A 12,343-nucleotide genomic window follows, 5' to 3' on the forward strand; every position below is an offset into this window, starting at 1 on the left:
CACAGTAGGAGGTGAAAGACAATAGCAGATCTGAGACGGCCAGACAGGAACAAACATCTGTTACCAATGAAAAACATAGTACACAGCAGTTAAAAGCACTGGTCATAGCCCTAATGAATTCTGAGAGGCTGAACTTTAAAACCACGTACTTTTGGGCTGGGGGCAGTGGCTCACACCTATAATCCCAGCACTTTGGGAGGCCAAGGTGGGCAGATCACCTGATGTCAGGAGTTCGAGACCAGCTTGGCTAACATGGTGAAACCCTGCTTCTACTAAAAATACAAAAAATTAGCCGGGTGTGGTGGTGTGCGCCTGTAATCTCAGCTACTTGGGAGGCTGAGGCAGGAGAATCGCTTGAACCTGGGAGGCAGAGGTTGCAGTGAGCTGAGATGGTGCCACTGCACTCCAACTTGGGCAACAAGAGCGAAACTCTGTTTCAAAAATATATATTTTTTTTTCTATTGCTTCAATTAATTCTTCATAACAATTCTCATCTTACTGAATAAACTTCTAAAGCTAGTAAAAATAGTTGCTTAGAGAATTTAATGCTAAGCAGCTTTAATCTGTATTTCAAATAGTCAATGCCTATGCAGCCACCAACAATTTGTACACACACACACACACACAATGACTGCAAAGATAATTTAGTTCCAGAGCTTACGAATTTCCCAAAAGGTTTTCCAAAAGACAACCATCCAAGACAGTAATGTAAATGAAATACTGCCCAGAGTACCTGAATGAAGATGTCTTTTCTTAAACTGATGCTTGGAAAGCCTGCCAAATACGCTCTTTAAAGACATGTGAGAGCCATTCTCTACAAATGCAATTAATGATGTTGGGCTTCCAACATGTAATTTAATCATGATGCTAGTTGTCTTTATCAAATTAACAATATAAGAATGTTTAAGACTTCCAGTGTATTAAATGTAATAATAAATGTGTACCAGCAGCCTCCTATGAACTGATTTAAAAGTTTACTTTAATTCTCTTTGAGAGGGATTTGGTTCTGCAGGTGTAGAGAATAAAATTTTCCTAAATCTGTTTTGACACTAAGGCAAAGAAATGTATTTTTCTCAAAACCCAGGCAAAGACTAAAGAGACACCCTCCACTGACTACAGGCATCAGGCATCACAAGAGCACAGAGAAACTGCTCCTAGCATCCTTACCTGCATCCTCTTCCAGACTGGCGTGATCTAGTTCAATTTTCACCTCTGCTCCTCCAAGGATGGCCTGGAGATGCTTTTGTTTTGCAGTGATCTTTTTTAGCTGTTGTTCCTTGAATGGTAAATATCAAAGACAAAAAATAGCAATGAAGTGATTTATTGTTAAATACAAAAGATAGCATTATGAAATTTTAAACTTTAATCCAAAGTAAAATAAAAATAAAATTTACATTACATTATATAAAAATTCCATACATTACTATTACTAGAGAGCCCTACGTGAGCAACTACCACTTTTCTAGGAGTAAAGGGGCTGTGAATATTCCCAGCAGACAGGCATGCCTGCACCCCCATGCTCTCCTGAGGGCGGCAGACCGCCTTCTATGTGCCCAAGCCCTTAAATACACAGGCACTGACCTGAAAGGTGGACTTGTTCTACTTGGTTTCCCCCTTACACACTGGGCAAATCCCTAAACTACTCTGTGTTTCTGATCTTCAGAACCAATGGGCTATGGAAGTCAATAGGCCATAAGATAAGAAACAAAAACACAAATGTTCAGTTGAAACAGTTAGTCCCCTTTGATAACCTACCATATTTATGACTGTCCTTTTAGTATTCTACCTAATCAAAAAGCTTTAAGAAAAAAATATATTTTGCCATGCCTCTTCACCCTGGCCACTCCAGACTCCTCTTTGTCTTGTTTCCTTCCACATCACCAGAACTCAGATATGTGCCCTTGGCCTTCAATGGGGAGGCCCAATGAACTGGGCCTGTGGTACCTGGTTCATCTTTCCAAGGTCAAGAATGTTTCAACTTCAAATATGAGTGTGGGACAAGGGGAAATCCTGAACATAAATGCCACACTGCAATGACTTGCAATTTGTTTTATCTCAGTCTTTCTCTCAGCAACATTCTGTTTAAAGCACTTTCTCTCTGAATAGTCTACCTCTAACCATCAAAGAGCTGCTAAAGACAAGAATGCATAATTAAGTTAGACTAGGACCTGAAGTGGTCTCAAGTTTGATGCTCTACACCCTTGAAATCCCAGCCCACTAGAAGCCCAAGAAGGTCTCTGCACATCAATTTCACATGCTCCCACAAGAGACCAGATGTCCTCTCTCTGATTTGGGAGGATCCATCTGCCTTGAGCAACTGCTAGCTTTGACTTTGGGCTGCTATTCTGGAAGCAAGTGAGAGAAGATGGGGTAATGCAAATAACAGACTGGTGAGTGGAAAGTATAATAAAAGGAGGGCCACGTGAACGGAGTCAACACACAGCCCTGCCCCTGGAGACCTTGAAGAAAAGATGCAAGGACTCTACTCACCGCAGTGAATCAACTGTAAGTACAAGTTGGGATGGCAGAACTGAAATGGTTACAACTAGTCATTCCTATCTATTGCAATGTATTTTCACAAAGGGGTACACAAATCCTAAAAAATGTTTCAAACCTCACAAAGCTGTACATAAATCCTTAAAAAAAGTTTCAAACTTCATAAAAATAATATCCTAAGTAACAAATATTTCCTACCCTTAAGTTTTCCAAAGCTAAGTACAACCCCAGTGTGGCTGGGTGATGACTGTAACACCCAAGATGGGAGGAAGGGCCAAGCTCCCCCAACAGAGAGCAAAGGTGTGTGAGGGTCAACGGCTGCACCGCCAAGAAACACAGTGGAGACGATCAGAGGAAGCAAGGGCTAAGCGGAAAAGAGTTCACACAAGACCAGGAGACTGAGGCCAGTGTGACCCTAAGCCAGGCCAAAGAAATGGTGATGTAGGAAGACTAGGGAAGTGCACCCAAGTGAGGCAAGCAACACCAAAAAGGAACTTTTCTCAAATACACAGATGGTCTCCAACTTATCATGGTCTGACTTGCAATTTTTCAACTTTGCGATGGGTTTATCAGGGCATAACCCCATTATAAACTGAGGAGCCTCTGGACTTAACTATGGTTTGACTTACAATATTTTGACTTTAAGTTAGGTTTTTCAAGGTATTTAATGCATTTTTGACTAATGATATTTTCAATTTACGATGGGTTTGTTGGAATGTAACCCTGTTGTAAATCAAGGAGCAACTGTATACGTATGGGTGTGTGTGTCTATGTATGTGTGTTTTTTTAAATGCAATAGAATGGGATGTTAAAGGGAAACGGCAGAAAGATTAAACATACAAAAGAAACCCAAAATTTCTCTATTGTAATTATAAGTATTTGCTTCACATCTTACAAGCACTTTTTAAAATACTTCCTAAATTAAGTGCCCCTAAATGATGACTTTTTCAAAAATGCAATACTGAATGTTATTCTGAATCACCTTATTATACTTCTGTCGTTTTACAGAATCTAGTTTCCTGTTGATGTCTCTGCTGGTGGCAGCTTGAGGGCTAAGCTGTTCAATAATTTTATTGATTTGCCTTAGGGATGTCGTACATGACCTGAAAAATAAGATAAATTGTCTATTTTCCACTCTGATAACATTTTTATAGCATAATACAAAGAGAAAAATGCTAAAAACATGTCCCTTTTACTTCTTATTAACTAAAAGATAAAGGAAACTAAACCAGAATACATACCCTTATTGGCCACAAATAAAACTTGTAGGATCATTAGAGGTTTAAGATGACTGCTAGTGTTTTCTTTTATCTAGCTGATTTAGATCAGCTCGTTCCCATTTGAAAGCTGCTCCATTCATTCTACAAGCATTATTTAAGTGCCTACTTTATTCAACACACTATGCTAGCACAATGTGCAATAAGTTGTCCTTTTACATGAAAAAATGCATACATGGGTTTTTTAAGCCCGTTACGGAAGGCTTCCAAAGTTTGGAAGCATCCTAAAAATGCTTAAACGTTTTCTTATATAAATCACACATCTGCGACAATATTTTTCTTCCACATAAATGGAAGATTCACTTACTATAGCATTAAACTTTGTGGTGCAAAGAAAACAAATCAATTTAAAATAAATTACTCCTAAAATAGACACCACAGAATTATAGCTTCCAATTTTCAAAACACAAATTCAGTTTTCTTGATGCCTGTGTAATTTGCTGTTTGTATCCTCTGTGGATTACAGGATAAACAATGCATATTACTGGCTGAGACACCACATGCCACCAGCCATCTATCATCACTCTGCATGGAGACCCCACAACTCTACTCTGTCACCTCTGTAGAAAGAGGACACATTTCCAAGATCAAATGTAAAAGTATCATAAAGAGTTGAGGTCCTCAACACTCAGACTATAACCATGAACGAGCACCTGCTCCTGAGCAGGCCAAAAGAACACACCAGGGAATGGTTAGCAGAAAACATGTCTTTGAAGTCCCAACAGCCACATTCATGACAGCTCCACACTCCACCCTCCCCAGCTATCCTCTGTGACACTGCTCCATCCTCCATCCCGTTCAGCCCTCACCTTCTTTCTTGCTTACCTGACACTGCCCAGAACACTGCCCAACAGGGGGCCAAGCAGCAATGATAAGTGAGCTCAACCCCTCCCACTTCCCCTCTCCTGTCCTCACCTCCTACCCTTGCTCAGGTCCACAGCCTCCCCTTCTTCCCCATTAATGTGCTATGCTCAAAACAGCTCAAGTCTTCTCCCTCTCTAAGACACAAATAAAATCTCCATTTCCAGAGTCAAAACAAGGATGGAAGAAAAGAAAACCAGGGAGTCTTTATTATTTCTGGAAATGCAAATCTGAAAAATTGCCCAAGGACTGAACACTAAGTTTGGGGACAGCAAGCTAGAAAGAAGCTACCGCACAGAGAAAAATGTGAAGGGGGCGGAATGTATTCCTGGCATCTCGAATAGGAAACACCCGAATTTTTGGTGCACTCTCTCCTGAGATCACTTTCTGCACATGCTGGTGAACAGCCCTTCTCTTCTGGACATTATGCATGCAACTGGCTTTCAGGAGCTGGACGCAGACTCTAACTACTATGTACAATGCCACTCCTGAGGGGAAGGGCTGGGGCTCAAAGAAGAGGCTGAGGACTGCCCTTATTGACTCTGTCCTCCAAATAAAAGGTTCTACACATCTCCTAAACTTCTGGAATACTAGAGCTCTCCATTACCTAAATATCCCTGTCATGTTTTACCACAGCTTTGAAAGGAAGAAGATGGGCTGCACTCACGTGAGGTCATCCAGGACCGACCGATACTCCTTCTCCACGTCAGCGAGCTGGGAGGCACGGCTGGCCTCATGGATGGCACTGTCTACCTGCTGAAGCACACCCTGTTCCAGCACGTCCTGGTCATAGACATCCACACCCAAACCCTGCAGCTCAAGGGCCTGGGCACTAGGCTCCACCGCCTGGATCTGATGTCGGTCGATGTGCAGCAGGGCTGGCCCTCTCCTCAGAGCTGCTGATGCGCACCCCACAACAGAGGTGGACAGCCCGTCACCCACGGAACAAAAGGGCAGGTACTCCTCCACCTCCCCATCACCACCACTTTCTTGCTTGATTGCCATTTCTTCATTATTACTGACAGGTTGACTCTGTAAACAGTCTTGCTCCTGAGTTTGACTTGAGTGGGGGATTCCCTCATTTGGCATTCTCTACAGACTATCTAAAAGGAAAAAAAAAATTTATAAGCCTTTTCGTTATATAGGATTCATTGTAATTCTTAAATATTTTACAATTAGAGCAGACTGATTTCTCAAAAGATCAATAATCTTCCAACTATATAAATTCAAGTTTCCAAGTATTAATTTACTAAAAAGGGACAAACAATGTATCTTCTTGAGTTCTGATAATAAGAAAAATTAACCAGAAAAAGAAATGCAGTATCATCAACAAAGAACATTTAGGCAGCCAGCTAAGAAAGCCAGCCACCAAAATCCTGGGGTGATGGCCATGGAATATTCTTCAAAACAGCTGAAGTCATTTGGCTGCTGTTTTCCAAGTTAGCATCTTCATTTCATTATGACACAAATGATTTATATCATAGTGGCAAGATCAACTGTAATGCATAGGAACAGTGATGTTAGGAAAGAGCTTCTGTGTGAATCTGAGACTAGAAACTCCTGGGCTGAACACCTATCCAGTAAATAGGAGCTTTGAACAAATCAGAAGCTCAGAAGATTAATTAGGCCAGGCAAGTGGCTCAGTCCTGTAATCCCGGCACTTTGGGAGGCCAAAGCGGGAGGATAGAGACCAGCCAGGGAAACACAGCGAGCTCAGGACTTCGAGACCAGCCTGGGAAAGATAATGAGACCTTGTCTCTACTAAAAATTTAAAACATTAGCCAGGCCTGGTGATGTGCACCTATAGTCCCAGTTGCTCAAGGGGCTGAGGCAGGAGAATCACTTGAGCTTGGGAGATGGAGGCTGCAGTGAACCATGACTGCACAACTGCACTCTAGCCTGGGCAAAAGAGCAAGACCCTGTAAAATAAATTTAAAGTTTTTTTAAAAGATTAATTAAAATATTCTCAAAAATAGGATGGGCACGATGGCTCATGTCTGTAATCCCAACACTTTGGGAGGCTGAGGCAGGCAGATCACTTAAGGTCAGGAGTTTGAGACCAGCCTGGCAAACATGGTGAAAGCCCATCTCTACTAAAAATACAATAATTGGCTGGGCATGATGGTGAGCACCTGTAATCCCAGCCACTCGGGAGGCTGAAGCAGGAGAATCACTTGAACCCAGGAGGCAGAGGTTGCAGTGAGCTGAGATCTCACCACTGCCTTCCAGCATAGGCAACACAGTGAGACTCAATCTCAAAAAAAAAAAAAAAAAAAAAAAAAAAAAACTCCATTTTAATACATAGTATAATTTCTCACCCATCAGGTTAGCAAGAATGCAAAGCCTGATAAATCCAATACAGACAAGGAGAAGGATCCCCCCTCACATACTGCTGCTGAGAATATAAATTAGTAAAGCCCTCTGGGGGGACAACTTAGCAATATCTATTAAATTAAATGCACATGACCTTTGTCAAGCAATTCTAGGTATTTATTCCAGAGAACTAGTCACACACAGGTGCAAGGATGTTTAGTGCAGCACATTTTTAATAGTTTAATGTAGCTACTAAGTATATTCTGTAGTACTGATATAAAAGCGATGTTAAGTGAAAAAATTCATGGTATGAACACACTTTTGTTGAAAAAAGTATGTATCCTGCACACAGAATCATCTGGCAAGATACAAACTAAGCCTGCAAGTCAGGAGGGGGAAGAAAAGGCACAGGGAAAAACAAGGGGGAACGTTCACATTGTACTCCACATACTCAGGACCTGCTGCTTTAAGGAGAATATATTCACTATATTACCTATACAACTATCACATCTAATAAATATATTAAAAAGCAACATGATAACCAAAAAACAGTCTTGCTTTTTAACTGTGAATAAGATTTCTTTGAGCCCCGTAACTTTTCTGTTAAATGACAAGTTCCCCCAATGGGCCCCACTCATCTCTTATTAAGTAAAATAAGCCCAGCAATAAAGCACTGGGATACAAAGAATTCAGCATCATCTACACCTGAGTGGCTATCCACTGGAGCAGCAGCATGTCAGTAACAACAGAGCAGGGCAGGTCAGCTAGCCCGGGACACGGACAAGAGGTCACACGAGCATCGAGGGAACTATATATGGTGTCTGGGGCCCAAGAAATATCACGGAGGAACTGAGATTTGTACACATGCACCACGCATGGTCTGATATATAGGAGGTGCTCAGTATCTGCTGAAAGGAAGTGAGGTTCAGAGCTAAGTCTAAAATAATAAAAAGTTTGGTCTGGACAAATGAGTCACCAGTGAATTCAGTAACAAAAATGAGACTCTCAAAAAGGAAGCAGATGGGAAGCAGGACTGGCAAGCAGCTTACATGTAATCAGTACCATGAGCAGCATGCAGTCAGAAATGCAAATCTGAGCTCAAGGGAAAGTCTAGGTGACACGTGGACACATCAGCAAAGTGAGCAGTTCCAGGGTTCCCAAGGCTCTGACGGGTACCCAAGGTCATTTTGGAGGGTACGAGGAGGCTAACATTGGAATGGTTAAAAAGTGAACAACACAGTGAGAAAGTTCCTCCTTTTGGGGCCTGCTGATTATTTTCAAGAGGAAGGCTCAGCTCACCTCACTTTCCTGGGAGCAGGATTCCAGCTCAGAGTCTCTGTACTAGCTGGCAGTTAACAATTCTGTTTTCATTTTTCTTATTTGTATACATGAGGATTTCTTTTTAAGAAAAAAGGATGTCAATTCAACCAAAAATATTAACTATTTTTCTATTTTTGTAAAATAGTATCAAAAAGCAATAGTATTGTAGTGCAAAGACAAGGTTAAAAATAAAGAAGTTTGGGGAAAACTTCTAATAATAAAAAAGGAGGAAGAGGGTCCAGTGAATTAGAAAGGGCTGAGTGAATATGGATACTAACAGGTCACCATTTACCTTGGTAAAAGAAGTTTCAGGCCAGGCTTGGTGGCTCACACCTGTAATCCCAGCACTTCGGGAGGCCGAGGCGGGTGGATCACCTGAGGTCAGGAGTTCGTGACCAGCCTGACCCAACATGGTGAAACCTCATCTCTACTAAAATCCAAAAATTAGCCAGGCATGGTGGTGCATGCCTGTAATCGCAGCTACTCGGGAGGGTGAGGCAGGAGAATCACTTGAACCCAGGAGGCAGAGGTTGCAGTGAGCTGAGATCGCACCACAGCACTCCAGCCTGGGCAACAAGAGTGCAACTCTGTCTCGAAAAAAAAAAAAAAGTTTCAGTGGAGCGACAGGGCCAAAAACCAGACTGTAGTGGTTGAAATGTAGTTGGTGTGTAAGGAGTGGATGAGGAAATGGAGGCCACAAGGGAGTGGACTGTCCTTTAAGGAGCTTGCCTGTGGCAGGGAGACAGCTACAGTGATAAAGTAATAATGGATTTGTTGGGGGTGGGGAGAGAACTAGGGCAAGAAAAACTAGAGCATGTAATGGCTGGAGGGAGACAGAGGAGATAACCCACACAGAAAGGTGTACCAAAAGAGACAGCAAAAGTGGAAGGTCGCAAGCAGAAATGAACAGGAGGCACAACACATCTTTCTCGGACTCTGGCAGGAGGAGGATTCCTGATAGATCTAAATTTGCAGGTGGAGAGGAGGGAAGCTGAAGTGAATCACAGACAAAATATCCCACAAAGTAGCAAGTTGGACAGTTCCTGAGTCAGGAGACAAAGTTGGCACAGGGGCTAAAGACTAAGGGTCTGGAATAAATGTCCTGTACAAGAAAAAAGGGAGTTGACAGGGAACAAACACTGATGATTGCTGTGGAGGACCTACCTGAGGGTCACCCCCAGCCCCGCAAAGCCACAGACTGCTAACAATCTCCGGGGCTGTACAATCCTCCTTCAGTAATTAGCAGTCCTGGGGGAAATGTCACTATTGAGGGTTTTCAAAGCAGAAATGGCAGCATAAAAGGGTCATGGGGTTGAAGATGCTGAGAAGAGTAGCTGAAGTAACTGACTTCAGGGTCCAAGCCGGGTAGGTTTAAAAAAAAAAACAGAACGGGCCTGGAAATGGGAGAAAGGGGTCAAGAAGCCATTTAGCATCTGGCAATGGCCAGAAAACCAAGTCTTCTGGAAGTGACAGTTGGAAACCAGAAGGCTCTTATCAGGTTAAAGAATTTCAGAAGTGAAATAAATCATACACTTGCCGGGCACGGTGGCTCATGCCTGTAATCCCAGCACTTTGGGAGGCCGAGGCGGGCGGATCACGAGGTCAGAAGTTCGAGACCAGCCTTACCAACATGGTGAAACCCCGTCTCTACTAAAAATGCAAAAATTAGCTGGGCATGGAGGTGCGGACCTGTAATCCCAGCTACTCGGGAGGCTGGGGCAGGAGAATCGCTTGAACCCAGGAGGCGGAGGCCACAGTGAGGGAGATCGCACCACTGCACTCCAGCCTGGGCGACAGGGCAAGACTCCGTCTCAAAAAAAAAAAAAGAAAAAAGAAAGAAAGAAATCATACATTTAACAAATAGTTACTGAGAGTTCATTATACCAGGCAATGTACTAGGTTAACTAATTCCTGTCCCCATAGAGCTTAGAGTCTCATGGGAAAAAGATATTTAAAAACTATACGTATATATATAATATATGTACACACATACAAATATAATTGTGGTGACTGCTGTTAAGAGGAAAGTACAAGGCTTTCCGATAAAATGAGAGAAACCAAATTGAAATTGTGGAGGTAGGTGTGGGGTCAAGGAGGCTCTCTGATAAAGTGACATCTGATGAGCCAGTCAGGTCGAAAGTAAAGTGAACGTCTTGCAAGGAAACAACGTGTGTAATTTTTTTTTTTTTGAGACAGAATTTCGCTCCGGTTGCCCAGGCTGGAGTGCAACCTCCGCCAGGCTCCGCCAGGCTCACTGCAACCTCCGCCTTCCGGGTTCAAGCGATTCTCCTGCCTTGGCCTCCCGATTAGCTGGGACTACAGGCATGTGCCACCACCCCCGGCTAATTTTTTGTATTTAGTAAAGACAGGGTTTCACCATGTTGGTCAGGCTGGTCTCGAACTCCTGACCTCATGTGATCCACCCACCTCGGCCTCCCAACAATGTGTGTAACTTTTAAGACTAGAAAGAGCTGATGCACTTGTGAAAATGCAAGAAGGCTGGAACACCGAATTTTTTACTTTTTTTTTTTTTGAGACGGAGTCTCGCTCTGTTGCCCAGGCTGGAGTGCAGTGGCGCAATCTCGGCTCACTGCAAGCTCCGTCTCCCGGGTTCACGCCATTCTCCTGCCTCAGCCTCTCCGAGTAGCTGGGACTACAGGCGCCCGCCACCACGCCTGGCTAATTTTTTGTATTTTTAGTAGAGAGGGGGTTTCACCGTGGTCTCGATTTCCTGACCTCGTGATCCGCCCGCCTCGGCCTCCCAAAGTGCTGGGATTACAAGCGTGAGCCACCGCGCCCGGCCTACTTTATTTTTAACTTTTAGTTAAGAAGAGCAAAGAAGGGCTCCGTTCATGGCCTAAGTCTTGCAGAGTATCTTCTAACGTTTAATCATCTGGGACACTAGTATCCTCGCCGTCCTCCCCCCAGCACTGGGGCTCCCGCAGCCAGGGGCGAGCTAGGTCTGGTTTGGAGGGTTGGTCGGACACAGGCACAGTTCTGAGGGGGCAGGCAAGGGCCAGATCACACAAGGCCTGGGAAAACACGAGCATGGATTCCACTCTCAGTGCAATGGAATGACTGAAAACTGTTAAGTAGGGTGATGATGGCATGACCTACTTTATGCCAGAGACCACCTGGACAACTGTGCGGATAATGGATTGCAGGGGACAGAGCAACAAGAAGATGATGGGAAAAGTTGAGGAGAAAAGCGAGGGCTGCCTGTCACAGGATGACAGCAGTGAAGACACTGCGTGGAAATCACGTAACAGCAGCATTTACAGGCGGCCTGCCCCATCCGCCTACACTCTATCAACTTGACTCTAACAACGTCCAAAACGTCGGACGTACATCTAGCCTGACTCTCTTCAAAATAACAGCACCAGCATTTTAATGGAGATCAAAAAGGACCCAGCTGACCCTGCGCGCAGGGGCCATATACAAAGTCGGAGAAGTGGCTGGGTCGCTGGCCAGCCAGGGACTCCTGCTGCCTCAGGTGAGAGCTCGGCGGCGCTACTTCCGGTCTCAGATGAGGCCGCCGGAAGCGGGCGCTTGGCCCTAAGACCCGCTACAGTCCGCCCTCGCTGACAGGCTCAATCACCACGGCGAGGCCAAGGCGCGGGGCCGCGGCCGCCTAAGGAGCCTGAGCCGGGCCCGACACTCCCTGCCCGAAATTCGGCCGGGCCCTCCGAACACTCACCCAGGGCCGCGCGGCCGCCCACAAGGAAACGGAGACGCTACCGCAGCCAGCCGCCTTGGAACCCGGCTCGACGGGTCGTGGCGCCTGCGCCCTCAGCTCAACCGTAGACACCGCCCCCAACAGCGACTCCGACTTCTGCTGGCGCGGGGAGGCCCGCGGCGCATGCGCCTGGCTCCGCGTTTGTTTTTAAGCACGGGCAAGACCACGTGGTTTGGAGGGACGGGCTCAGCCGAGCCTTTGTACTTGCGTGCAAGCGGGGCGAGAAAGCTGTCTCCGCTGCAGGTCAGCTGGGCGGCTTGCGGAAGACGCTTCGCCCCTAGCGAAAAATACCCTGCTAGCAAGGCAGTTACGAAAGTTAAGACATATTTGCACGTAGAGG

The 12,343-nt window shown here is 44.7% G+C and overlaps 1 protein-coding gene across 3 annotated transcripts in view; it reads right to left on the reverse strand.

Annotated features, from left to right (window-relative positions):
* LOC116460897 (DNA excision repair protein ERCC-6) overlaps window positions 1–12,124 on the reverse strand; it is a 91,589-nt gene extending 79,465 nt beyond the window's left edge. For 2 of the 3 annotated variants that reach the window (XM_032142213.2, XM_032142240.2), the window contains exons 1-4: window positions 11,965–12,124; window positions 5,302–5,737; window positions 3,479–3,599; window positions 1,168–1,276 (exon numbers count right to left, since the gene is read on the reverse strand). In XM_032142213.2, coding sequence (XP_031998104.1) covers window positions 1,168–1,276; window positions 3,479–3,599; window positions 5,302–5,723 — 652 coding nt within the window. In that variant the 5' untranslated portion in view covers window positions 5,724–5,737; window positions 11,965–12,124. The remainder of the gene's footprint in view (window positions 1–1,167; window positions 1,277–3,478; window positions 3,600–5,301; window positions 5,738–11,964) is intronic. The other variant, XM_032142221.2, reaches the window with a different exon arrangement.
* Window positions 12,125–12,343: the final 219 nt, after the last annotated feature.

Source organism: Hylobates moloch, unplaced genomic scaffold (genome assembly GCF_009828535.3).
Source record: "Hylobates moloch isolate HMO894 unplaced genomic scaffold, HMol_V3 SCAFFOLD_3, whole genome shotgun sequence".
Taxonomy (NCBI): Eukaryota; Metazoa; Chordata; class Mammalia; order Primates; family Hylobatidae; genus Hylobates; species Hylobates moloch.